Consider the following 25,363-nt stretch of genomic DNA (forward strand, 5'->3'; position numbering starts at 1 on the left):
AGGTAAAAGAAATATTAACCCTTAGCTATCTGTTTATGACAGTTACCCTTTATGTCTCTAGCTAATTTGATCTCGTTTGTGCCTTGGCCTTTCTAATTTTGTCCCTACATACTTGTGTTATTTGTTTATATTCATCCTTTGTAATTTGATCTAGTTTCCACTTTTTGTAGGACGCTTTTTTGATTTTTAGATGATTGATGATTTCCTGATTAAGCCAGGGTGGACTCTTGCCCTATTTCCTGTCTTTCCTATGCAGTGGGATAGGTTTCTCTTGTGCCCTTAATAATGTCTCTTTGAGAAACTGCCAGCTGTCTTCAATTGTTTTTCCCCTTAGACTTGCTTCCCATGGGATCTTACCTGTCAACTCCCTGAGATTGCTAAAGTCTGCCTTCTTGAAATCCATTGTCTTTATTTTGCTGTTCTCCCTCCTACCATTCCTTAGAATAATGAACTCTATCATTTCACAATCACTTTCGCCCAAGCAGCCTTCCACTTTCAAATTCTGAATCAGTTCCTCCCTATTTGTCAATATAAAATCTAGAACAGTCTGTCTCCTAGTAGCTTTATCCACCTTGTGAAATAAGACGTTGCTTCCAATAATTTCCAAGAATTTATTGGATAATCTGTGCCTGGCCGTGTTATTTTCCCAACAGATGTCTGAGTTGTTGAAGTCCCCCATCACCACCAAGTCCTGTGCTTTGGATAATTTTGTTAGTTGTTTAAAAAAAGTCTCATCCACCTCTTCTTCCTGCTTAGGAAGTCTGTAGTAGACTCCTGCCATGATATCACTGTTGTTTTTTACCCCTTTTATTGTTACCCCGAGACTTTCAACAGTCTCCTACTTCCAATTCAACATCAATCCACATGCATACATTTTTAATATGTAAGACAACACCTCCTCCCTTTCCCCGCGTCTGTCCTTCCTGAGCAAGCTGTACCCTTCTATACCAATATTCCAGTCATCTGCATTATCCCACCAGGTCTCTGTGATGCCAACTATGTCATAGTTGTGTTTATTTACTGGCATTTTGAGTTCTTCCTGCTCATTCTCCATATTTCTCGCATTAGTACACAGACATCTAAGATACTGATGTGATATCACCCCCCATCCTCTGTTCTGTCTTGTCTCTCCTTTATCCCTGCTATAACAGCCCATGCTCCCTCCAAATTTCAACCCTTCTCCCAGGTCTCCATGTTCTTGACATACCTGTGGGCTTTGGTCACCTACCCACTTCGGACCTAATTTAAAGCCCTCCTCATGAGTCTAGCCAGTTTGTAGCCAAATATGCTCTTTCCTTCCCTCGATAGGTGGACCCCGTCTCTGCATAGCAGCCCTTTCTCTTGGAACAGCATCCTGTGGTTAAGGAAGCCAAAGCCTTCCTGGTGACACCATCTTTGCAGCCAGGTATTCACCTCCAGGATGCATCTGTTTCTGCCAAGGGCCCTACACTTGACTGGAAGGATCAAAGATAACACCACGTGCAGTCCCAACTCCTTCACCCATACTCCTAGAGCCCTGTAGTCACTTCTGATCTTCTAAGGGATGTCATACCATGCAGTATCGTTAGTGCCCACATGGATGAGTAGCATGGGGTAGCAGTCAGAGGGCCAGATGATCCTTGACAATCCCTCAGTAATGTCTCAAATAAAGGTCCCTAGCAGGCAGCATACCTCCCGAGATGCCATGTCAGGGCAACAGATGGGTGCCTCTGTTCCCCTCGGAAGAGAGTCACCAACCACCACTACTCAATATTTTCTCTTGGGAGTGGTGTCTGCAATCCTCTCAGCCTTCAGGGTACATGACATCTCCTCCTCATTTGGGGGTGATTCCTCACCGCTCATTGCCAGGGCAACATAACAATTTTCCATCACTATGGTGGGTGGGTTGAGAGAAGGGGTGGAGCACTGCCTGCTGCTAGAAGACACCAGCTGCTAGTGTCCTCACTGTGACTGAGCCATATCTTCCTCCCCCAGTGGTGTGACAGCAGTCCTCTATAGCTGGATAGCATCCTCAGCCTTGGACATCTCCATTTGAATACTCTTGAGGAATTCTTCATGGGCACAGATGCTCCTCAGCCTAGCCATATACTCCTGTAACTTTCCCACCTGCTTCCTGAGAGATTCCACCAGCAGGCACCTTTCACACTGCATGGTCCCCGCAGACTGGCTTTCTGAGAGTAGGAAATGCAAGCTTTGGTCTCTGTAAATCCACACCAGGATCTGGGTAGAGGCATCCATGGTTAGGCCCCTTAATTTTGGTTACATGTCCCTTTTCATGTTTGTGTGCATAGTACATAAAGATATAACATATCAGTAATATCACACTTTTAAAAATGTTTTCCAAGAAATCTCTACTATTCTCAATGATCACAAAAGAATGAAGTCCATCTGTGTTTGTCCTGGATAGCTTCTTCACCTCCAATCCTGTATGTTGTTTTCTCTATCTTTACATACAGAATTATATTGTCTACTCACTGGGATCAGGCTAACAAAATATTGCCCTTCTAGCCCAAACGTAGTAATACATAAATGTGACCAATACTGTCCCATTCCGCCCCCCACAAAAAAAATTTTTTTTACCTTATCCAACATTATTTCTTCACATATCTTCAAAAGTCTGAGCAGAATAATAGTTTTGAGTGACATGCTAAAAGTCTATTGCACTGAGAAAGGAACTAGGAACTAAAATTCATCAGCTGTAAGCATAATTTAGACACTCTAGCACAATGAAAAGCTGCGTAGTCTTAACTTCTCTGAGACTGTTCCAAATGTGCATAGAAGGGAGAACAATACTTCTTACCTCCCTCACAAGATGTTACAGGAATTATTTAGTGGTTACAGCCAAATCAAGATCCTTATGTAAATTCTACATCAATTGATTTTGAGTAAGGATTCCCCATTAGGACTGGAATACATGGAGGAATGTATATATACCAACCTGGAGTGTCTGTTGGGGACAAAGAAATAAGTGCATAAAAGTAAGAGAAAACAAAAATATTAAGTCACCATAGGGCTATAAGGGCACAAAATTGAGCTGAGCTAAAACTATCAGGGGACACTGCCTACTAAATTTCACTGTGTGTTTCAGACCTCTTTGACAAAACATCTTTTTTTGTACTGAAAATTTACAAAGTGTCTTTTCTCATGTGAAACTTGTCTTTGTTTGCAAAGTGATCTCAGTCTCATGTGGAATTTGGATCTCTTGGAACACAGAAAATTTACACACCTAAACAAAAGTTTCCCACACAAGAGATGGCCAATTATTATTTGAGAGTTATAGTACATTTAAAAAATGTATTTAATATGGTGTCTTTCAGAGCCCACCCTCTTCCTGAGGTAGAGAATGACACCGCTAATGGTGGTAAGGGAGACTGCCAATCCCCTACAGACAAATATGACCATCATTACTTTAGTATTTTGACAACAAACTCCTATGCCTTTGTGTAGTTTACAGCATTGAGCACACTGGTGGAAAAATGTTGCTACTAATAAATAATGGTACTATCAAGAGTGGGATGGATAAATTGGTTAAATTGATAATAAAAATGATCCCAAATTTAAGCTTCAGTTCCTGGAAACTTCAAGTTCATACACGTATTGCATACAGTATTTGTCAATGTTTTGAGACACATATTAGAAGAATGATCTAGTAACTGCTTCTTAAGAATTGTGCCTATAACACAATTGTGCCTATAATACAATTCTCCTTAGAATTGTGCCTATAACACCACCGGTAGCATTCTCCCCATTTATGGCTTTTCTACAAGGGAACAATGAAGACAGTTAAGGCAAATCAACTATGTGAAGTCAATGCAGATAAGTTTGAATATGTTAATGCCTCCTTTCCATGTGGATGCTTTTATGCAAGATTACAGTAGTTTTTAGTTGCTATAACTTAATCCTCCTTTGTTACATGTGCTAATATCATGTGTATGGAACATAGGCCATATTCAAATTTGGATCTGAGTGACTTTAGTTGACCAAATGTTTAAGTTAGCATTACTACAAATTGCTTGAAGCTGCCTTCCAGCCTGTAGGCAAAAAAGTTAGTAGGGTAAGGTCATTCATTCACTATAGACTCTGCTCCTGTCCCTCAGAGTCCCCTCTTATCTTGTCATGCTTACTGTCATGAGGATGTGTGAAAATGAGAAAATGTGTAATATTGACTAGCCATTAATTATCTTTATGTATTTTATATATTTATGTCTGGCCTAGGCAGAAATCTGTTACCAGATTTCTCATGTTCTGCTTATGAGGAACACATCTGTTTGTTGTTACCAACAGATTTTGAAAAAAAAAAGTCTATCTCAGAAAGAGATATCAAATTATTGGTCACAGTGAGCTACAGACAACATGTTGGAATCTCTATTTGAGCAAGGCCCTGGAGCAGAGTAAGAGTACCCTGAAGGCAAAGTGAAAGGTCCTGACCATCACCAAAACCAAGCCTGAAGCTATTGCTAAGAAAGAGACCACCTCCCCACATAAAAAACAAGCTCAAGTTATTAGCTGAGAACTAGTTCTGATGCTGCAAAAAACCACCACGAGTTAGAGATTCTAAGAAGACATGAGAGCGCTTTTGTATAGAATTCAGAGACATCTGAATTCTCCAACATTCCAGTACAGTGTGTATATATGCGTGGGTCACATAGGCCTGGTCTAGCAAATTAGATCAGTGTAACTATGTCACTCAGGAGTGTGAAACATCCACATCCTGGAGCGAAGCAGTTAAGCCAACCTCACCTCCAGCATGGAGATCACTAGGTTGACAGAATTCTCCTGCTGATCTAGCTATGGCTTCTCAGGCAGGTGGGATACCTACAGGGCAGGAGCCCCCCCATCAGTGTATGTAATATCTTCACTGAAGTGCTATGGGGCGCAGCTGCACCACTGCAGTGTTTTAAGTGTAGATAAGCCCTAAACGTTTCCCCAGAAGGAAACTAAAATGCCCCGTCTGTTATTTAATTAGTAAGTGATTAGTTTTGTCATAAACAGATGGTTAAGAGTTAATGTCACTTTTACCTGTAAAAGGTTAAGAAGCTCAGTAAACCTGGCTGACACCTGACCAGAGGACCAATAGGGGGACAAGATACTTTCAAATCTTGGTGGAGGGAAGTCTTGTTGTCTTGGTTTTTTGTATCGCTCGTTTATTCGCTTTGGGACTGAGAGGATGAGACATCATTCCAGGTTCTCCAAATCTTTCTGAATCAGTCTCTCATGGTTCAAATTGTAAGCAGTAGCCAGGCAAGGCAGATTAAGTCTTATGTTTGTTTTCTCAACATTTAAATGGTGTCTTTGCTGGAAGGATTTTACCTCTGTTTGCTGTAATCTTGAATCTAAGGCTGGGGGTGTCCCTCTAGCTATAGATTGAGTGCCCTGTAAAGCATTTTCCACCCTGATTTTACAGAGATAACTTTTACTTTTTTTTTCTTTAATAAAAGTTTTCTTTTATGACGTGGGTGATTTTTCCTTGTTTAAAATCCAAGAATAGTCTGAACTCACCAGGGATTGGTGAGGGAAAAGAAGGGGGATGGTTAATTCCTCCTTGTTTTAAGATCCAAGGAGTCTGGATAGGTGTGAAGCCTCTCAAGCCAACCCAGGAGGGGGAAGTCTGGGGGAAAAGAGGGAGGGAATGGTTAAATTTTCTCATTTTAGACCAAGGGGTTTGGGTCTGGGTTCCCCAGGGAAGATTTTGGGGGAACAGAAAGTGTGCCAGACACTAAATTCTGGCTGGTGGCAGCATACCAGATTTAAGCTAGTAATTAAGCTTATAAGTGTTCATGCAGGTCCCCACTTTTTGTACCCTTAAGTTCAAAGTGGGGGAAAAAACCTTGACAAGTTTGCTCAAAGTGTATTATTCCAAAGCTGTTAAGTGCTTGATTTGAGAATCATTTCTGCATCTGTGTAAACGTGACTGAGAGATTCAGTCACTGTTTTAGCCTGGGAAGGGAAATAAGTAAAGTAAATAGAGAATAAGGCATGTCTGTATTACCATTATGTCAGCAAAACTTATGTCGCTCAGTGTTGTGAAAAAAAACAACAAAAAACACTCCTTTGTGCCAGCATAAGTGGTAGTGTGCACAGCATGCCTGCCAACATAACTTGTGCTGCTTGTTGAGGTGTTTTATTATGTTGATGGGCGAACTCTCTCCCATTGACATAGAGCGGCTACATAAGTGATCTTACAGCGGCACAGCCACAACTGTGACGCTGAAAGCTTGCTAGCGTAGGCATGACCTAACATACATTTTATGTTCCGAGAAACTGAAGGTGGAACACCAAAGTGGGAAACTATAAAGAAACCATTCTAAAGTTATATTTCCTTAAAACAAAGACAAGAGTTTATGTATGATTCTACAAGTCATCTTCTGTCTTTAGCAGACTCTTAGTCCAATTAATTGCATTAAAAGAAAGGTATTTTTAACTTTCCAGTGAAGTACTGCACTAATTCTTGTGTTAACTTTATACATGTAATTACTTATTGTAGTAATCTGCAAGTCAGATAAATTGAACCATTGATTTATTGATTGACTCAATTGTAACTTTGGTTTGATCATTGTGTTGTGTTACATTTGATTAGTTTAGGGAATCTGAAACAACATTAGTTAGTGACATATTTGGTTAAACCTTTGTTTCACATTTGTTTGCTTATTCTTTTAATAAATCCATGAAAGCCCCTCAAAACTTCAACCTATTTAGGGGTACAGATCAAGTAGCTCTGGGATTCATATTTTAATTATTTAATTAAAATCCTATTACTCAGTAGTGGTGTATTTTGTAAAGGGGACAATATTTGTGCAGCTGACCACTTATACTGTCTGAGATTTAACAGTCCACTATCTGGAAAGGCTTTATACTCCCCCGATGACAGTCCCATAACCTACTTTACTACCTGAAAACACAGATGGCAATAATCTTTCAGTTCACAGAAACTAGAAATAGAGGTTCTCTATTAAAAAAAATCAAATATAATTAAAGTAATGATAAACAAACAAAAAATAAAGAAACCACATAAAAGAACAAACTGTTTCTGAACCAAAGATGGATTAATTTTACAGCATAGCTGCATTTCTTGTATAAAGTGCAAGAAGAGAACCTAAAACTTGTCAATTCCAGCTGATCCATGCCCTAATAAGAAACTGCAGGCTTTCTTCCTTCACCAGGAAGAGTGTTTACTGAAGTGGGGTGGGGGAAGGGGAAGGAGGAGGATAAGAAAAGGGAAGGAAGGGGAGATCAAAGTGGTAAAACAAAACAAACAAAAAATGCCTTCCACTGTTGTCTAACATGAACCTATTTTGATTGGTTTATGCAGCATCATTGTTCAGATAGGCTAGTATTTTCAAGCAAAGTAAGGCTTTATTGTGCAAGGAGCAGAGAACCTCTTGCTAGATATGGAGCACGCTCAAAAGTCAACTAACACTGATGCTCATCAGATCTCTCAGTATTCCATGCCAACTCCCCTTGTTTAGAACCCAATCTTGAAGTTACTTACAAAATTATCACTGACTTAAATGAAAGGAAGATCATGCCTTTCATACTTGTCTTAGGACAACCTCCTTCCTGAAAGGATCTCTTGTAGGAATGAGGCTAATCCAAATGAATCTGCAAATTGCTTTGACACAATTGTCTGTTTTGCACCAGCACACCCGACAGCTTTCTAAAATAAGTTAAGCATTCGTATCATTGCAATAAAATTATAGAACTGACTGCAGAAGCATTTATCTTTCAGATTTATTACTATGTCATAATGTATTATCATATTGATCCAATAATTGTCTTAGTAGATGTAAGATAACTGGTTCTCCAGAAAGAGATAAAAATATAAATCTTACAAAGTAGCAACAGGAGATGTTCATTTTACATAAAGATGATCGCAGCAAGAATTACCCTGAGCAAAAGTGTCAGCAGATTTCAGCTTTGCAATCTAAAGCATGACCTTCTCCTTTTATGCTAAGCTGCTTTTTATATGTCCTTTGTGCACATAATGTTGATATCACTTCATAGAATCTTTCTCCATTTTTCAGAAAGGATGAATCAGTAAGTGTTTTACATTTAATCTAGAAGATATTTCATCAGCTAAAAATGTCCTTAAAGTTTAGCAGCAAACACATTTTAATGGGCAGATGCTATTATTATATTTTTACATATCCGTTATTCAGTAATATTTAGCAACTGATTACATTTAAAAAAGAAAAGCTTTCAAACTCCCTCTATTTGTCCTTGGTTTTCCTTCTCCTCCTCTGGTTCATATGCTACACAAAAATGACAGCACAATAGTCAAAATCTATCTTCTGCAACCGGTATTTCTGATCACAGGACACTTTTTTTTTTTTGGTATTGTCCAGGTTGTTTGCTACCATATGCCAATCAGTGAGGCTACAGCTAACCATCCCCTAGAGAAAGTTGGGACCTTAGGACCATAAAGTTATTTGAAACAGTTACTACAAACTCAAGGATTGATCTATGTAAGTATATCTATTAGCATTCTTTGGGCTTTGTATTTCCCTTCTGTCTCCATTATTTTCACTAATTTTGACAGAAGTTTCACAAAAATCATGCATATGGATTTGTACACTGACTGGAGCTTCAGATTAATTTCTGAACCTGATTTAAGGTGGATTTTTTCTTTGATCTTGTGGTTATAAAGATCTTCAAACCCCATCAATTGTTAATGAAAAGCTAATGTTTTGTAACAAACAGCAGCCAGAGGCCAATAAAACCAATAAACCCCCATAGTTTACATCTTGGGTAGCCTCTTGTTAAAGAGTTTGCTCCCAACTTAATTAACAAAGCACTGTACTTATGAAAGGGTTCTCCCATATGTATTTGACAAGAAAAAACAAAAATATAGAGTCATATCTGCCTCTGACTGCTGATTTCTGACCCCTCTGATTACTGTCCTGTGGATATCATGTCCCAAAGCATTCATCATCAACCTTTTAATTGACTTTAGATAAGTACATGAAAAGGAAAACAGGTGCTTGAAGGATATGCAGAAGGAATAAAGATATGAAAACCTCACCCCATTGAAGTCAATGGGACTTTTGACATTGACTTGAATAGGAATTACAAAAGACTATGAACTGCCTCTATGAGTAATGAATAAGTCATCGAGCCAGGGATAGAGAGTGAGAATCACTCTATAGCCTGTTGGTCAGACACTCAGACTTTAAGGGAGACAATTTTAAATCCCCGATTCAAATACTAGTATTTAATATGTTATACACCTTGGAACAGCATCAACAGAAGAGGCTGAGAAAGACCCACACCAGAATATCTCATAATCTAGTAGTGAGGGCACTCACATGAGAGGTCAGAACACCATGTTCAAATCCCTTCTCTCATTCAGGTAGGAGAGGAAATTGCATATGAGTCTCTCACATCCTGGATGAGTTCTCTTACCACTAAACTAACTGAATTATTAAATGCAAATAAATAATCCAAATCCAGCACTTTCTTTTGTCTGCAAGAAGTTCACAAATCCATTTTAATTTCTGTAAACGCATTAGTTAGTTATTAAGAATTTTCAGCCTATTGTTTGTTTGAACTGTTCACTGTTCATTAGTCCTGGTATATCATTTGTCACCCAAATCACTTGATGAGAAGAGCCGTTCCTGTTAAAGTCAGTGGCAAAGCTCCAATTGCCTTCAAATAGGGCCAGGATTTCACCAATGATATTGTTTCTGCCCCACTAGGATGATAGACTGTTTTCAAAAAGAACAGCAGCAAATAGTCTTGTTCATGCAAGATTAGCTTTTTTCACACATCAGTATGCGTATTCATAAGGACCATCATTCACCAACATTTTGTGCAAACGTTTGCAGATAATGAATAAGGGAGCATGAACATGATCAAACTGAACAGCTGTCTGGAATTCAAACAGTAGTATTCAGGAAATTTTAGAGCTGGAGAACACATCTTAATTTTAGAAGCTGAGTCTACCCAGCTTAAACAATTCTCGATATTTAAAAAAAAAATTGAAATAATTTCTATTTAGGCTTCTACATTTATTTTGTATCCCGATTTTCCTCACAAGATTGGCATCTTTTGAACCACCTACCTCCAGGGCACACACTCTTTTTAAAGGAATTAGAAAAATAGAATTAAAAGATTTTTAAAGATTACCGTGAGTTGTGTGTTATTCATGCAACTGTCTTTGCCTATACTCTCTGATGGAGACAATTTGCATGCTCACTGATTTGCTGAACGTCATTGGCCAGATTCGGCTTCCAGTTACACTGTTGTAAACTACAGTGATATATCTGGAAACAGGATCTGATTCCTCCCCCCTTTCATTAATTCCATTTCTGCAGCAATCTGTTGAACAACAGAATTGCATCAGAATTCTCATACATACTACAACACACAACACAAACAGCATGTTTTCTATAAGGTAATTTGAGGGCCTAACACTTCAAGTGTTTCTTTGAGGTTCTAATTAGCACTGACCGGGTTACAACTGTCTGCAGTAGAATCAGTTTTTAATGTATTATTTCATGGTTTGTTTTTTTTCCTGTGCACTGCATCCTTTTCATCTTTCCTTTGTTTATTTGACATCCCTGTAAAACCACCAGATGGCATTGCAGTGTTCATTTTATTTAGCATCTTTATAGGAGAAACTGATAGGAACCTCAAATCAGTATGAGGCTCCTTTTTCTACCACACTTCCTGTTTCATTAGTATTAAAGTTCTCTTTCAGCAGGGAATCCCAGTTCACCATAAATAGATGCACTGTGCCCAATCACATGGGGGATCAGAGTTTAGTAAACATAATTTATTTGTAAACTATCTATGGAGAAACTGTTAGCAGCAGTGCTGAGAATGATTTTTTCCCCCAAATTACCAGGAATGTAAAATATGTGGGTAGAAACACCTTTTTTTTCTTTTCTTTTTTTAATTTTAGAGTAAGGTGTGCCTCACAGTTTAATTCTAGTTGTACAATGAGATACCTTCAGAGAAATCCTGGGAGCAAAGCTATTTAGAAACCACTTCAATAAAGTTGGTTAAATATATGTAAGAACAGCTTTAGCTAACTGCTAATGGAACCACCATAGGTTTTCTGTTACTTTTAGAAATAGGTTCTTTCAATACCATTATTAGCTTTAAAAAGGATTGATAATGTTGTCTGTGGGGTAGGCTATTTTGAAAACTCATACCCTCTTTATAAAAAATAAATCTAAAACTCCAACTTCACACAATGTTTCTGTTTTTTTTTTAAGTTGAAAAGAATTAAGGTTCACTTTTAAAATAATGCAATTCAACTGTACACTGCCGCACTATGCAATCCACATACACTTTATGGGAATAGTAACCTATAGTAATATGCCTTAAGACCAGAGCCTGATACTTTTGCTCACTCTGCATCTATCTAGATTAGAGTTTGCATTGTGTCAAAACCTGATTTAATTGATTGCCTATTAGCCCAAATTAATTCAAAATTGTAAATTTTAGTCTAGCACTCCACAAATATTTGTTCCTGACTAAGACTTCAGCTAATTGGAAATCAAATTAATGAGTTACAACAATCAAAACCTCTAGTATATTTGGACCAGTTTAGTACCTTATTCAGCAAATAGTCCTATTGAAGGATAAGATGGTTTGCTGAGTAATGTATTACTCAATGGGCCTGATCCTGCTGGGTGCTAAGCATCCTCCACTCCCACTGACTTTTGAAATGTAGCAGGGAGTACTCAGTGTCTATCAAGACACATTCAGCACTTACCTGGATCAAATCCAACATGAATGAGGGAGAAAAATCTGGCCCATAATGTCCATAAGCATTAGAGTCACAATTCAGCACTGATGTACACAGCACACAAATCCACATTTGCACTGCACAAAGGGTCTCTCGACATGACATCTCTCCATAATGATCACCTAGTGAATGCTGGATTAACTATATAAGAGGAAGGACACAAAATGACTAAGGCAAACATGGCTTTGGCAAAGCAAGAAAGCAGGATGGACCCACTCTTTCCCATAAAAATAAGCAACTAGTTAAAAAAAAAAAAAAGCAGAGCATTGACTATGGGGAAGAAGTCAGTCCTCATGTACCCAGATATTAAATAGTTTCACAACTAAAATATTCTATTTGATACATATTAAATCTGTTATTAAGATATTGTTTTAAATGCTACAGCACTAAAAAGTTTATAGAAAAATATTTGCTCTTCTCTGGATTGAGGGTGCATTGAAACTTGTGGGATTTGTGTGGTCAGCCTCAGCTGACATGAAAAAGAAGTTTAGATTTGCTCACTCCTGTTCAATCTAATGTACTTTCTTCACGTCTAGGAATAGAATAAAATATTTCCTCATTTATTTTATGAATAAACTTGTGTTTGGAACTACTCAGCAAGCCATGTTTCAAAGTAGTGTACACAATTATTAAGTGCTCAGGATTTAAAGTAAATTAATATTATGTTAAAAACAGTAATTTGAAGCCAGTCATTGCATTAAAGAAGTGACTTTAAAAAATCATTGAATAAATCTTAAATATGTTCTGTCAAATATAAATAGGATTGCTGTATGTAAAATATTGAAAGTTAAACAAAATATGTAATTACCACCAATGTAAATTAATTTAAAGTATGTTTTTCTGCAACTATATTAAATATAATTCTTTTCTCCAAAGTCACAATGTTTAATAAAAAATTCCAGTGGTGGCTGGATAGTTTTGCAAATGCTTCTTCTGTTTTTCTACAAAGCACCTAAATATGACATTCCCTATATTCCCCCTATTTCCTTTAAAAGGTAATCCTTGCATCCTTCTTAATGACAACCTTCATGATCACATATTTAAAAGTATGCAGACCAATCCAACCTTTCTCTTACAAGATGAAGCATTTACATGTTCTGCAATCAATAGAGGCAATAACCAGAATACCAGGTTAAGCAGCGCATAATTACACACACACACACACACACACACATATCATTAAGCCTAAAATAAAGAAAGAATAGGGCTAGAAGTCTAATTTTTAAGATATACAACCACCATTTTCCCTGCCTCCCTCCCCCCAGATGCATTGTTCTGGAGTATAACTGGAAAAGCAGTTAGTAGATCATATCCATTGCTATTTTTTATTAACAAATTTGGGTCCTGACCTTGCAAGCTGCTCTACTTATTTGGAATGCTGTGGATCTTGATGCTCACGTGTAGCCGCTCGCTGGATCAAAGTTATGGCTGGAAATGTATAACTTCTGTATGGAGAGACTCATTATTAATCCTAACTTTCTTAGCACAGCGGATAAAAAGTTTATGGAATAGAATTGAAAGTGTTGGGGGATGGGGAGGAGGAGTCCAATCAGCACTGAAAGCAAGACAGTTTAAAAACCAGATTTATCTATAACTTTAAAAGATAAACCTCAAATACATACAACAACACAAGACTTTTTTTTTCAGATTCAAAAAGGTAGAAATATTCTCCATGAAGACACACTACTCAAGAGGGACATTACACCTAATACATATATTTAATATCACAACCAGCAATGCTATAGTACAACATATTGTATTTCTAATTGGTTTTTCAAATTAATAGAAATCAAGAAGGAAGCCACTGGGCTATAACAATGAAATTTGATCCTGATCATGAAAAGACTACCTTAAAATTTATAACAAAAGCCTTTTCAAAATATATCATATCAAACATTATTTTGAAACATGATTCTGAAAATGTTGCTTTATTAAATGCATGTCTGTGTCTTTTATTTTAATCATAGTTTTCTTGAAAAAAAATCTACATACAGATTAACTGAAAGGCAAGAAAGGAAGGATTCAGATGGTATTATAATAAAAAACAACATATAAGGACATTGTGTATGTAATCATATATCTATATATCTATATATCTATATATATATATGGACCAAAGTTGACCTCACCAAAAAAAAATTGTTTAGTTTAAGCTCTAATGGCCTCCCCCCCTACCCCCATATTCAACCCAAAGCAAAAATCCCCCTTCATTGTTTCTTAACACTGCAATATCATAGCATTTCATGAAAGTCAGGGCTGGTGCAACCATTTAGGTGACCTAGGCAGTCACCTTGGGTGCTAAGATTTGGGGAGCGCGATTTTCTTCAGCAGCAACCGCAGTGGCCAGATCTTCGGCCGCCCTGGTCGCTGCCAGCATTTAGGTGGAGGGAGCTGGGGTAGGGGAGCGCGGGGAAGGCTGCCTGCATCAAGTGGGGGGGCAGCACGCGAGGGAACTCCCCGCCACAGCTCACCCCTGCCCCGCCTCCTCCCCGAGCATGCTGTGGTTGCTTCACTTCTCCTGCCTACCAGGCTTGTGGCGCCTAAGCTGATTGGCGCCGCAAGCCTGGGAGGCGGGAGAAGTGAAGCAGTTCACCCCTGCCCCGCCTCCTCCCCAAGCACACCGTGGCTGCTTCACCTCTCCTGCCTCCCAGGTTTGCGGCACCAATCAGCTTAGGTGCCACAAGCCTAGTAGGCAGGAGAAGTGAAGCGGCCACTGCGTGCTCAGGGTGCTCATGCTTGTGTGCGGAGCAGGAGCAAGCTGGGGTGTGGGGGCGCCTCAGGGCGGAGGGAGGGAGGTGCTGCGGGGGGGGGGCTCCTCAGGGCGGAGGCACGGGGGCAGGGAGGGCTCAAGGTGGAAGTTTTGCCTAGGGCGCAAAACATCCTTGCGCCGGCCCTGATGAAAGTGAAACTAAAAACCTAACAAATTCTGCAACTGACTCAGTTATTTTGATTTTCAAAGTATCAGAAATAAACAAAAACAAAAACACCAAATAAACAAGGAAAGAGATATCATAAAGAGTAAAATGTAAATTACATGGTTACAAATCTTCCAGATTTATTATTCTAGCCTGTTACTGATAGTGTTAGATACCTATGATTTTTAAATATGGAAAATAATACTTAATACAAAAGTTGAATATAAAAATATTTCACCAAACTAGGACCAGGAGGCATTTGAACAATACTGAGGAAAAATAGTAAAATAAAGTGGAAAAATATGGGAATGAGAGGAGAATCAGTGTTTACTAGTCAGATGACGAAATGAGCAATTCCATTTTGTGAAATCTTTCAGGGATTTCAGAATGTGTTTTCTTTTTGCTCTGAAACAAAAAGCTGCATCATTTTTTTCATCAAATTAGATAGAGAGAGAGAGAGATCAGAGTATCCAATAGCTGAGTGAATGTAGGAAAAACAGTTTCAAAACCATAAGAATGTCCATACTGGGATAGACCAAAGGTTCTTCTAGCCCAGTATCTTGTCTTCTGATGGTGGCCAATGTCAGGTACCCCAGAGGGAATGAACAGAACAAGTAATCATCAAATTATCCATTCCCTGTTGCTCCTGTTTTGAATTGAACAGCGCCTTGAATTTGGCTCCTCACATCCCTAACCATCAGCTTATAAGCTATTCTAGGGTGAAAGTCTTCTTCTCCCAGACCTGGGGGGAAGGGGAAGGAAATCCTTCTCAACAAAAAAAAGTTGTCAAAACTGGTACATTCCCATGAAACATTTTAACTAAAAAACTTTGTTTACCAGAAAAAAAAAATGCTTGATTTTTTGTATCAGCTCTAGTACTTACAGCACCTTGACTGCAGAAATGGAGAAACAGATTAAAGTTCACCATTTATTATCTTATAAAATGCACAATATGAGCTGCTTAAAAAAGTTTTATGGAAATGTCAAAATATATTAACAGATCTAAACAGCAGTTCAAAGATCATATTACCCAACACACTTCCTGCTAACTAGTCTCTATTTTTATAACACAGCTGTATACTAATTGCCAGCTCAGGAGCGGTAAAAAAAATTCACCTATATTATACCCTTAGAACAGGCCACATATCCAATAATCAACAGAGCACATAGGGTGCAACATTCAGCGTATTCCTGGTATTTGGCTGTCTTGCTACCATGGAAACAGCTATACTACATAAACCTTGACTCAAGCTTCGTCCCCAATTTTTGTTGTTTCCCTTATGATCCTCGTTGTCTTATTTTCCTTTCGGCCCCCCAAAATTCTTCATGTCCTCCATGAGTCTTAATGTAGGATTTAGCAGCTAAATCAAGACTGATGCATCAAAAGAGTCCTCCATTCCTACACAAGGTCTTAGCGTCTGCTATCTTGATAAAGACTCCAGGCACTTGCTTGAGTTGGTTTAAATTATAAGAGGATTAAAAACAGCGTTTAACAGCTTTTACTCCATCCCTCCTGCCTTCCCTTTACCTCCTATTCTACTTTTATATGTGAGGCAGAATATTACCATAACACCATTAATTCTGTAATAGGAAGATGCTCAGTGTCCTCTGCTATAGCACTTCCTTACCACTTGAGCCAAACATTCTTTCCGACACCAAAAAGGAAAGTTTAGGAGATCCATCTAGAGTAAATTTTATGACAATTCTGTACTTGAACCTCAATTCCTTTGAAGACATGGAGACAAAATTGTTTTGGTCCACTGACCTTATAAGGATTTTATTTTAATGCTGTGAAACTACAAAATAACAGATGAAATGCACAGGTGAAAACTGAAGTGCACATCATCTCCCGACAAAAAAAAATTCTACTGAATAATAGGCAAAGTAGACTGCTCAAATTGTAGTAACTGTGGTTTCACCAATGATAACATCTGCCTTTTCAGACTGCAAATAAAGTACAAATAATTAAGTATTAAAAATTAGGAAATAAAAAGTAACTTATTTCTTCTCTTTCAGCTATTACAGAGAAAGACAATTTACAAATTTTTGTTTCTGGCATCTGCATCACATCCTGAATTATTACACAAGGAATCTCATTATTTTCTAACTCATAGATTAAAACTCTCAGGATATGTGATTGTTCTCAATCCAGTGTTTACCAGCATAAATATCATTTTTCCCATTTTAGTTTAGCATTGTCTATAATGCACCATGACGTCAAAAAGAACAGAGCATATCAGATTTTCAAGTAACGTTACCCCATTTTTTTTCCATTCAAAATTTTCTACGTTATAGTCTGCTTTGGTTTCTCTTTTGGCCCCCAGTCTCTGATTTTTCATGCAAGGAAAATAAGAACTATAGTAGTATTCAACTTTGAAAAAAGTATAATGTATTTTAACCATCCAGCCCAACAAACGATTTCCTAAGGAAATAAAAATAAAATTAGCTGAACTTCTGATCCAAATAGATATACATTTTGGTTTGAATGGATAAACACAAGTAAACATGAACCAAGAAGCAGAGGGGATTTTTTCACTCAAGTCAGTGTTTCCACACGGAACCAAAAGTTCTGGTTGTAGACTTTTCTGGTTATAGACTTTTCCTGCGTTTCTAAGAGTAGTCCGCAGAAAGTTGTATTAGTCTCAGGAAAACAATTTTACTTTCTTAGTAAAAAATCCTGCATCCCCTTTTCAGGCAACTCATCCACTGCAGCAAAAGCGACCCTAACCCTTGCTCACACTGAGTAGCTCCTTATTCTGCAACAAACCCCACTGAATTCAAAGGGGCTACTGACTGTGTAAGGCACTACCCATCATGAGCAATGGTAACAGAATCCAGCCTTCAGTGTTTACTCAGACAAAATTCTCACTAAAGTCAATGAAATGTTGCCTTGGTAAGGACTGATTGAACACTGAATCAAAATTTCAGGATCAACTCAATATTATCTTCTGGTTACATAGCATCTTTCATCTGAGGAACAAATTGTTTCACAAACAATTTGTGAAGCCTCACATCACATCTGAGGTAGGTATATGTCTATAGAAGGTGAAAACTAGGGAAGGTTTGCTTATGGTTACACAGGAAAACAATGTCAGAACCTGGACAGATCTCCTGATTCCCAATCCAAGGTCAAATCAATAGATGAGGATAACTTACATTTGGCCTTTAGCTCTGATTTCTCCATTTCCTCTTTCTTCTCCAAGGCTACAAATGTAATCTCATTTTTTTTTCTAAATTAGGTACCGTTTTCTTTATCATATCTGTACTATGTGGGTGAGTTCAGAGTGTCATATTTCATTGAAGAACTCGGGAAATTTTTTCTTGGTTTGGCTAAGCTGAAGGCACTAATGTTTTTCCTAACTGAAAATTCAGCACAGGTCCAATTTTTCTTGCATTGAAGATAACAGAAAAAAAAAATAGACAAAAGTGAGACGATAAGAACCAAAGACACCATTTGTGTAAGGTCGTGGCAGAACACAGATATACACATCATAGTTGGCCATTTCTTTTTATCCCGTAATGTCACTGTAAAAGTCATTTTTGTGACTAAAATAATTGAACATGCTTATAATGATTTTGCATAAAGTACAACTTCACTTTCACGAACATGGGCTCTAACAGTAGAAACCCTAAATTCAGAATCTCCCAAGTGATGCTTCCTCTGTAATAGATTACTCCAAAACTCCAAAATTTTGATGTTGCAGGACCAGGATCTATATTTCTAACACAAAATTAGCTGAACCATTTTGCACACAGTTAGTACTGTCTATTTTCTGGTTTCCATTTAATAGGTTGGAAAATATTATAATTTATGGCAGGTTTGCACATCACAAAAGACATTCAACATGAATGAAATCACTTTTGGGGAGCAAATTTAAATTTTGTAATGTCCTGGCTTTTGTACACCTTAACATTGTAGTGCTGCTACATATTTGTAATCTGCGCCCTGACCACACAGACACACACTTCTGACTATTTGAACATTTTTGGTATTTCATCAGCTGATCAAGTTGATCATATGAATATTTTTTCTGACGTTAGTAATTTATCAAAAATATGAGATGATCTAGGAACCAATTCTGCATCCCTTTGCTTCAAATTGACCTCAGTAGATAGAGATTAAGGTATACACGGAATACAGATTTAGTTAAATAATAGAGTGAAAACGACCATAAGCAAACACTCCAAGACTAACAAAAGTGGTTACCCACTGGAAGTAGTCTAATATAGAAAATCAAAATTTCAGCTGAGATATTTGTTTGTTCTTTGTTGCAGGAGTTTGTATAAATTAGTGTCTTGTAAAGTTTTCATTGTACAATTTTATGACTTCAAGACAAAGATTAAGAAGAAAAAGTTCAAGCATTTATCAAGGATGACAGCCAAAATCTACTGTCACGACTAGTACTGAAGCTCCTTTATTCCTATCACATATCAATATGCAAATAGCTTGATAATGCCTTGACTCAACTCATCTTTAATAGTCATATGAAAAGTGTATAAGTCTTTAGCAATCCAGATAGAGGCAAAAATTGTCAGTATTTGCTTTGGTGTATTAATCTATTCATTCACAACTGAGTGGGGCTATACTAAGTTACATCATATCGTTTATTATTTCTAGAGGTATTGCATTTCATGTGCTTGAATCTGTTCCTTGATTTACAAAATTGCATGACATAAACCAAAATCACCTGAACAGCATATCTAACAACTCTATTCTAGAAGAGTCTACAATCACTAAACATATACAGCCACAAATACAAGCTAACATTTCAATTGCAATAAAGCTATTCCAAAAAAAAAAATCCAAAGAAAATACTGTCCTCACCCCCTGCCCCGCCTCGTGAGGACATATTACATTCTATTTAATTGAGAATAACTTAAATACAAAAAAACCCTTCTCCCTTTAGAAAATAAGTCATCAGATTGTCTATATAACTTCAATTAATCCATAGCCTGCTGCATTTTTTCAGTCAAAGGAATGTAGCAGAAAGCTGTCCATAGATATTTGTAGAAACTACAGAGTTAAAAATGTTCCATTTTGTTGTTGTTGCTGACTTTGAAACCCTATTAACCACTGTGTCCAGAAAGGAATGAAACAACTTCTTACTGTATATTTTCCAAGTCACAAACATGGTTTACATACAAATTTGTAACCACAACATCCAACCTAATGGAAAAAGGGAGAAAATCTACTCACCTGAGCCCCTTTTGGTCACAACCTTCAAGCTCTGAGTAAGAGTAGCATACAAGAGGATCAAGTGTGGAATAGGAGCTTTCATCTTCCAGCTCTTAACGGCTGCTCCCTAAAGCACCAAAAAAAAATAATAATAAATAATATATATATATCCTGTAAGAATATTAAAAAGCTTCATTTTTATGTTTTTGCTGAAATACATTTTTAGTAACTAAATCATAAAAAAGAAACTGTAGAAGCGTGACCTCAGTTCTACTCGTGCTAAGATGCTGGGCTGGAACCAAATACAATTAAAAAAACAGAGCTGAACTCACTGTAATACCAGGAAGATTAATTTTTTTTTTTTTAGGTTTAGCTCTGGAGCCTCAATACCACTGTAAGGGGAAAGATTTGTAATTTTTTCTGCCTCGTGAAAATGCACCACATATATGAATGTACCTATTATATGCTGGGTCAAATTCTATGGAAGTCAGTTTATGCCAGCAAAGAATTTGATCCTTTTACTGAATTGACAATATAATGTTTTTTTTCTTTCTTTTCTCTTTAATTTTTGAAAACAAAGAAGACAAAACATTCTGTTTATCATTAGATCATTAACCTCTTACAGAAAATAAATAATTTGCTTTAATTGATTCATTCTCATTGGCTGATCAGAATTATTACATCTAACACTAAAGAGTTAATAAAAAAACAGTCTGATCATCTTTCTGATAAAACTGTAAAAGGAACCTGTAAGAGGAACCGTTGAATAATCTCTTAGTCTAAAGTATACTGAGTAATAGTTAGCTATGGGTGTGGTTGTGTAATGCCACTACTTTCAACAGGAGTCAGGAGTGCATAAGGACTGCAGGATTTGCCTACAATGTAGTCACTATTCATCTCCTAGAGATCCACATTACAGGGATTCTCTAGCTAATGGTTCATTCTTCCCCTGTATGGAGTATGTATGTGTATGTACTCTCATTATTCCTAGACCCCAAAGAACATGATCTGGCGAGTGAGCAATATATTCATGAGGGACAGAATGGGTTGGGGGACCTATTGCACTATTCATTCCCTCCCTCCTTGTAAACCAGTGTGGAATTCAATGGTTACCACCACTTTGGGCACTCACCTTTTCATGGGATGAATTGGGTTACCCTCAGTGGGTTGGCCCTCACAGGGCCAGGAACTAGCACTGAGGTAGAGGGTACCAATATAGATCTTAGGACCATCCGCCACTATTTTTTAAAAATGGGATGAAGACCAAATCTCACACCTACTCAACAATGCCTATCTGTATATATGCCATGAGGAGCACTATACACAGCTTTGTCAGCTCAGGGGAAAGATCTGGCACTGGAGAGGAGCACTTTAATGATATAAAGGAAGGCCCCATCCTTGTTAGTGTTGAAATCAATAGGATTTTGCATTGAACCTAAAGAGTAATATTTTCAAAAGTGCCTAAATGTTTTAGAAGCCAGTGTCCCACTTTCAGAAGTCACATCGAACGCCACTGACTTTCAGTGAGATTTAGATCCCTAAACGCCTAAGTCTCTTTTGAAAATGGGATTTGGGGTCCTAAGTCAGTCGCTTGGGTGCTTTTGAAAATGTTACCCTAAATGTCATTATTGCCTTAAAGCAGGTGGGAAAAACAGATAAGAAATGGGGTAGATGTAGCCTAGCATATAGAAGGGCAGAATTTCTTAGACAAAGACTGCAGAACCTCATTGAAAATGTCACTGTCAATTCCTGTATAGTACAATATTACTTTTCAAGACATTTGGGAACTAAGAGCATCAACCCTGCAACAGTTATGATTATGACTTTATTAGAGATGAGAAAGCAAGAAAGTGTGCCTTGACAGTCACATTTTTGCGCCATCTCAGAAACTTAATGCTTATGTATTTATTATACAATTATGTCAAGTATTAATTCATTCATTTGCTCAGAACCAATTCTACTAGATTTGCATTCTCAAGTGGGAGAAGGTCATTTATCATTAATCACCAGAAGTCACCAACAACCTTAGAAAGAGACGGTATAAAAATTAGAAAAGATGTCAAATTAACTATCAGGGTGAAGAATTAACTGATAAAGCTGTCTGGATTTCTGGGAGTAAGATTCAACCTAATGCTAATGCTCAGCCATAGTTTTAGTTTCTAACACATGATTTTTGGTATTTAGAATGTTTTAAAATGTAAAAATGAAGGCTAATTACCCAGAGGTGAATCAGAACAGATACATCTAAAGCACTGTGTCACATTGCACAGCAGGCCTGAGTCAAACAATTCTGAAACCAAAATCCCATTTCTCAGTCACTGCACTAACTGATGCTGCAGAAAATCCTGAAGCTGATATCTTCAGCCTCCAGGGTATCAGCAAGAGTCAGCCCCTCGCTCTGTGTGAGCCTAATAAATGCTGTCCAAAGAACTACAGGATTTCACTATGTACTGCAAGATCACCAAATGAATTATAGCTGTGAAAACAGATCCAAGTACATTTTTCTTATAGCCATAAGGCTGAAGAGAACATTTCTTATTGTTCATGCAATAATTTTAAAGTTTGAATCTAAGAAGACACCAGTAAATATAACAATATGAATGTGTGACAGACTCAGTCGATCAAATTCCTCTTCTAACTTTGGCCCATTAACTTTTTGAAGTAAACAGGCAATAAAATCTCACAGTCATTCAAAATCTTTCACCTGAATATTTCTAAGCTCATCTGAAATATTCATTAACCCTCACAAGACAGCTGTGTCCCAGGTTCTAGAAAGTTTTACAGCAGATACTTGGTAGCATCACCAGTATAATTAAACCTGCAGCACAATTTCAATCACAAGACTTGTTTTCCACACACTTATCTCTTTCAAAAGTATCACCTTGTGAAACTTCTCATACAGAGCATCTGCCTAAAAAGTTTGACCAAAATACTGTTGGCTACTTTTGAGTGTGGCAGAGACTGCAAAAATATACATTTAACTTTAAAATAATTCACCATATATTTTCAGAAGAGAGTACAGCATACATAACCAAAGTCTAAATCAAGAAATTTGGCATGCACATGTCTACCATTGAGGACAAGGCCTTTGCTTGCTCTGCATGAAAAAGGTTTTAATTTAAAAAAGAACCGGTCATTCAAAAACAGCTTGCTTGAGCATGTGCAGTAGTACATTCTGCTAAATCTACAGGTGACTATATGTAAGCAAGTGTATACTTGTTGGTTGAAAGAACTTCCATGCCAAAAAGATCCAAGGTGAATATCTTCAGAGTAAGGAAAAAGAAGACCTTGGAAGAGTCAGTGGAATTTGTAAGCTGTATGACTACCAGAGTCTCTTGCTCTCTTTTTTTCAGAAAAGTGGAAATAACTAGCACTAATGGAACATTAGTCTGTAAGATTAACCACTTCAAAAATTGGGAAATTCCAAAAGTTAAATTAGTGCCTTGTATATATTGCACGTGGTATATTTTCTCTTCTTTTCCTTGTTGCTTGGAAATTTCTCAGTAAAAGTTTTCATTGAAATATACCAATTTGTCAAAATTGAATGATTCTTTGGAAAAGTATCAGTTTTGATTAGAGACAGGCAAATTGTTTTTTTGGATGAATATTTTATTGGCTGAAAAAGGTAGTTTTGGTTCATCCATTACTATTTGTGAATTTGACATGAAGTCAGTATATAGTTTGGGCCAAAAAAGCATTTTTTCAAGACCTGTCTACACTATCAGCGATCGATCCAGCTGGGATCAATTTATCGTGTCTAGTATAGACACGATAAATTGACTGCTGATCACTCTCCTGTCAACTCCGGTGCTCCACCAGAATGAGGAAAGCAAGCAGTGTTGACAGGAGAGCATCAGCTGTTGACTTACCACAGCGAAGACACTGCAATAAGTAGATCTAAGTACGTTGACTTCAGCTACGCTATTCATGTAGCTGAAGTTGCATATCTTAGATCGACCCTGCGCGGTAGTGTAGACAAGCCCTTAGATACAAAAGGACTATGAACTGCAGCTATGAATGACAATAAATAGCGAGCCAAAGAAAGGGAGTGAGACTGATTGTATAACCTGCTGGTTAAAATATTCACCTATGATGTGGGAAACGCAAGTTAAATAGTAATTGGAACATGGAGTTAAACTATTTTTACAAAGTGGAACAGGAGAATAACCTATACTAGAATATCCCATAGCCTAATGGTTAGGGCACTTATCTGCAATGTAAGATATGCAAGCTCAAATCCCTTCTCTGCGTTGCGGGGGAGGGAATTAAACCCAGGAACTTCCAGAACCTAGGCAAACACCTAGCCATTAGGTTAAAGCTTAAAAGGGAGGGCTCTAGTACTACAATCATTTTGTGAATTTTGTTTTGTGTTGAATGACATGTTCTATGCAATCTGAAATGGATTTTGTCAATTCGCTGAAATTTTTCTCAATTTTTGGATTTGGTTTATCTTGTACCATTTTTTCAGGTCAAGAATGAAATTTCTTGTTAAAACCAGAGACAGAAAACAGCCAGAAAGATAACTTGCCCAGAATAACCTATTGCTCAGTGATTAGGACACTCATCTGGGATGTAAGACATTCAGCTTCATGATTCTGCTCTGCCTGATCTGGAGTAGGGGATGTGAACCTGAGGAGTACCCTAGGCATCAGGGTATTGACTAGTCTGGGGAGGGTCTCGGTCTCATTTTGACATGAAAATTTTCAAAAGGTCTCAGTTTTGTTCCGGTGTGGAACTCCTAGTTAATTTAAAGTGTTATTTTAGGGTTGTAATGGAAAACACAAGTTTTAGAAGGCTAACTGCCTAAGAGTTCACAAGGCAATAAGCCCTTGTTACCATGAACAAACTGTTATATATATATCTTTTAAATGTAGTACACTATGGCATCTCTGAGCCTAGCACTGGAGGCATCCCACTTTGTGAAAGGAATATAATCACAGAACCACAGGGTTAAAAGGTATTGCAAAGGTAATCTAGTTTAACTCTCAAATGCATTAACAATCATGGAAAGAACACTGTGTTCAAGTTCTGAAAATAAAATTGGTCCCCCTCCTGGTTGTTACAAAAACAGGTTAATAAATGGTTTCCAGTCTCTCCCACAGCACTCTCTTGCTGCCAGTGTCTCTAATGACAACACTTCTGAGAAGGATGGACGTGTCTAGCAGTAAGACCATAAATGCCAATGGTAATTGTGAAATTAAGCAATGTTTTCCCAGTATAGTAATGCAGACATGGATTTCTTAACTTATAAGCTATTAGAGTGAGTGCAATCCGTGACTATGAAAAAAAAACAAAACACTGGTAAACTCAGAACCAGGATTATTTGGAGGCCCTACTTCTGGCTAACTTCAGGCTTTGGGAGATCTCTCAGCTCTAAGCATTGTCTCCAAAACTCATAATTTTCAGCTGCTGATAATAAAGGTGACTTGACTGTGGGAATCTCAAAAATGGAAATGAAGCTGAATAGTAGGACTGATCAAAAACTTTTAGTCAGACCTATTTTTCTAGAAAAAAAGGAGC

General features: G+C 37.6%; 1 protein-coding gene across 1 annotated transcript in view; it reads right to left on the reverse strand.

The window, feature by feature from the left end:
• The window catches only part of IL1RAPL1 (interleukin 1 receptor accessory protein like 1), a 1,180,373-nt gene that overhangs the window by 1,043,899 nt on the left and 111,111 nt on the right, over positions 1 to 25,363 (reverse strand). The window contains exon 2 of the mRNA XM_075059862.1: positions 19,865 to 19,970. Coding sequence (XP_074915963.1) covers positions 19,865 to 19,946 — 82 coding nt within the window. The 5' untranslated portion in view covers positions 19,947 to 19,970. The remainder of the gene's footprint in view (positions 1 to 19,864; positions 19,971 to 25,363) is intronic.

The sequence above is a fragment of the Chelonoidis abingdonii genome, chromosome 1, assembly GCF_003597395.2.
Source record: "Chelonoidis abingdonii isolate Lonesome George chromosome 1, CheloAbing_2.0, whole genome shotgun sequence".
NCBI classification, from domain to species: domain Eukaryota; kingdom Metazoa; phylum Chordata; order Testudines; family Testudinidae; genus Chelonoidis; species Chelonoidis abingdonii.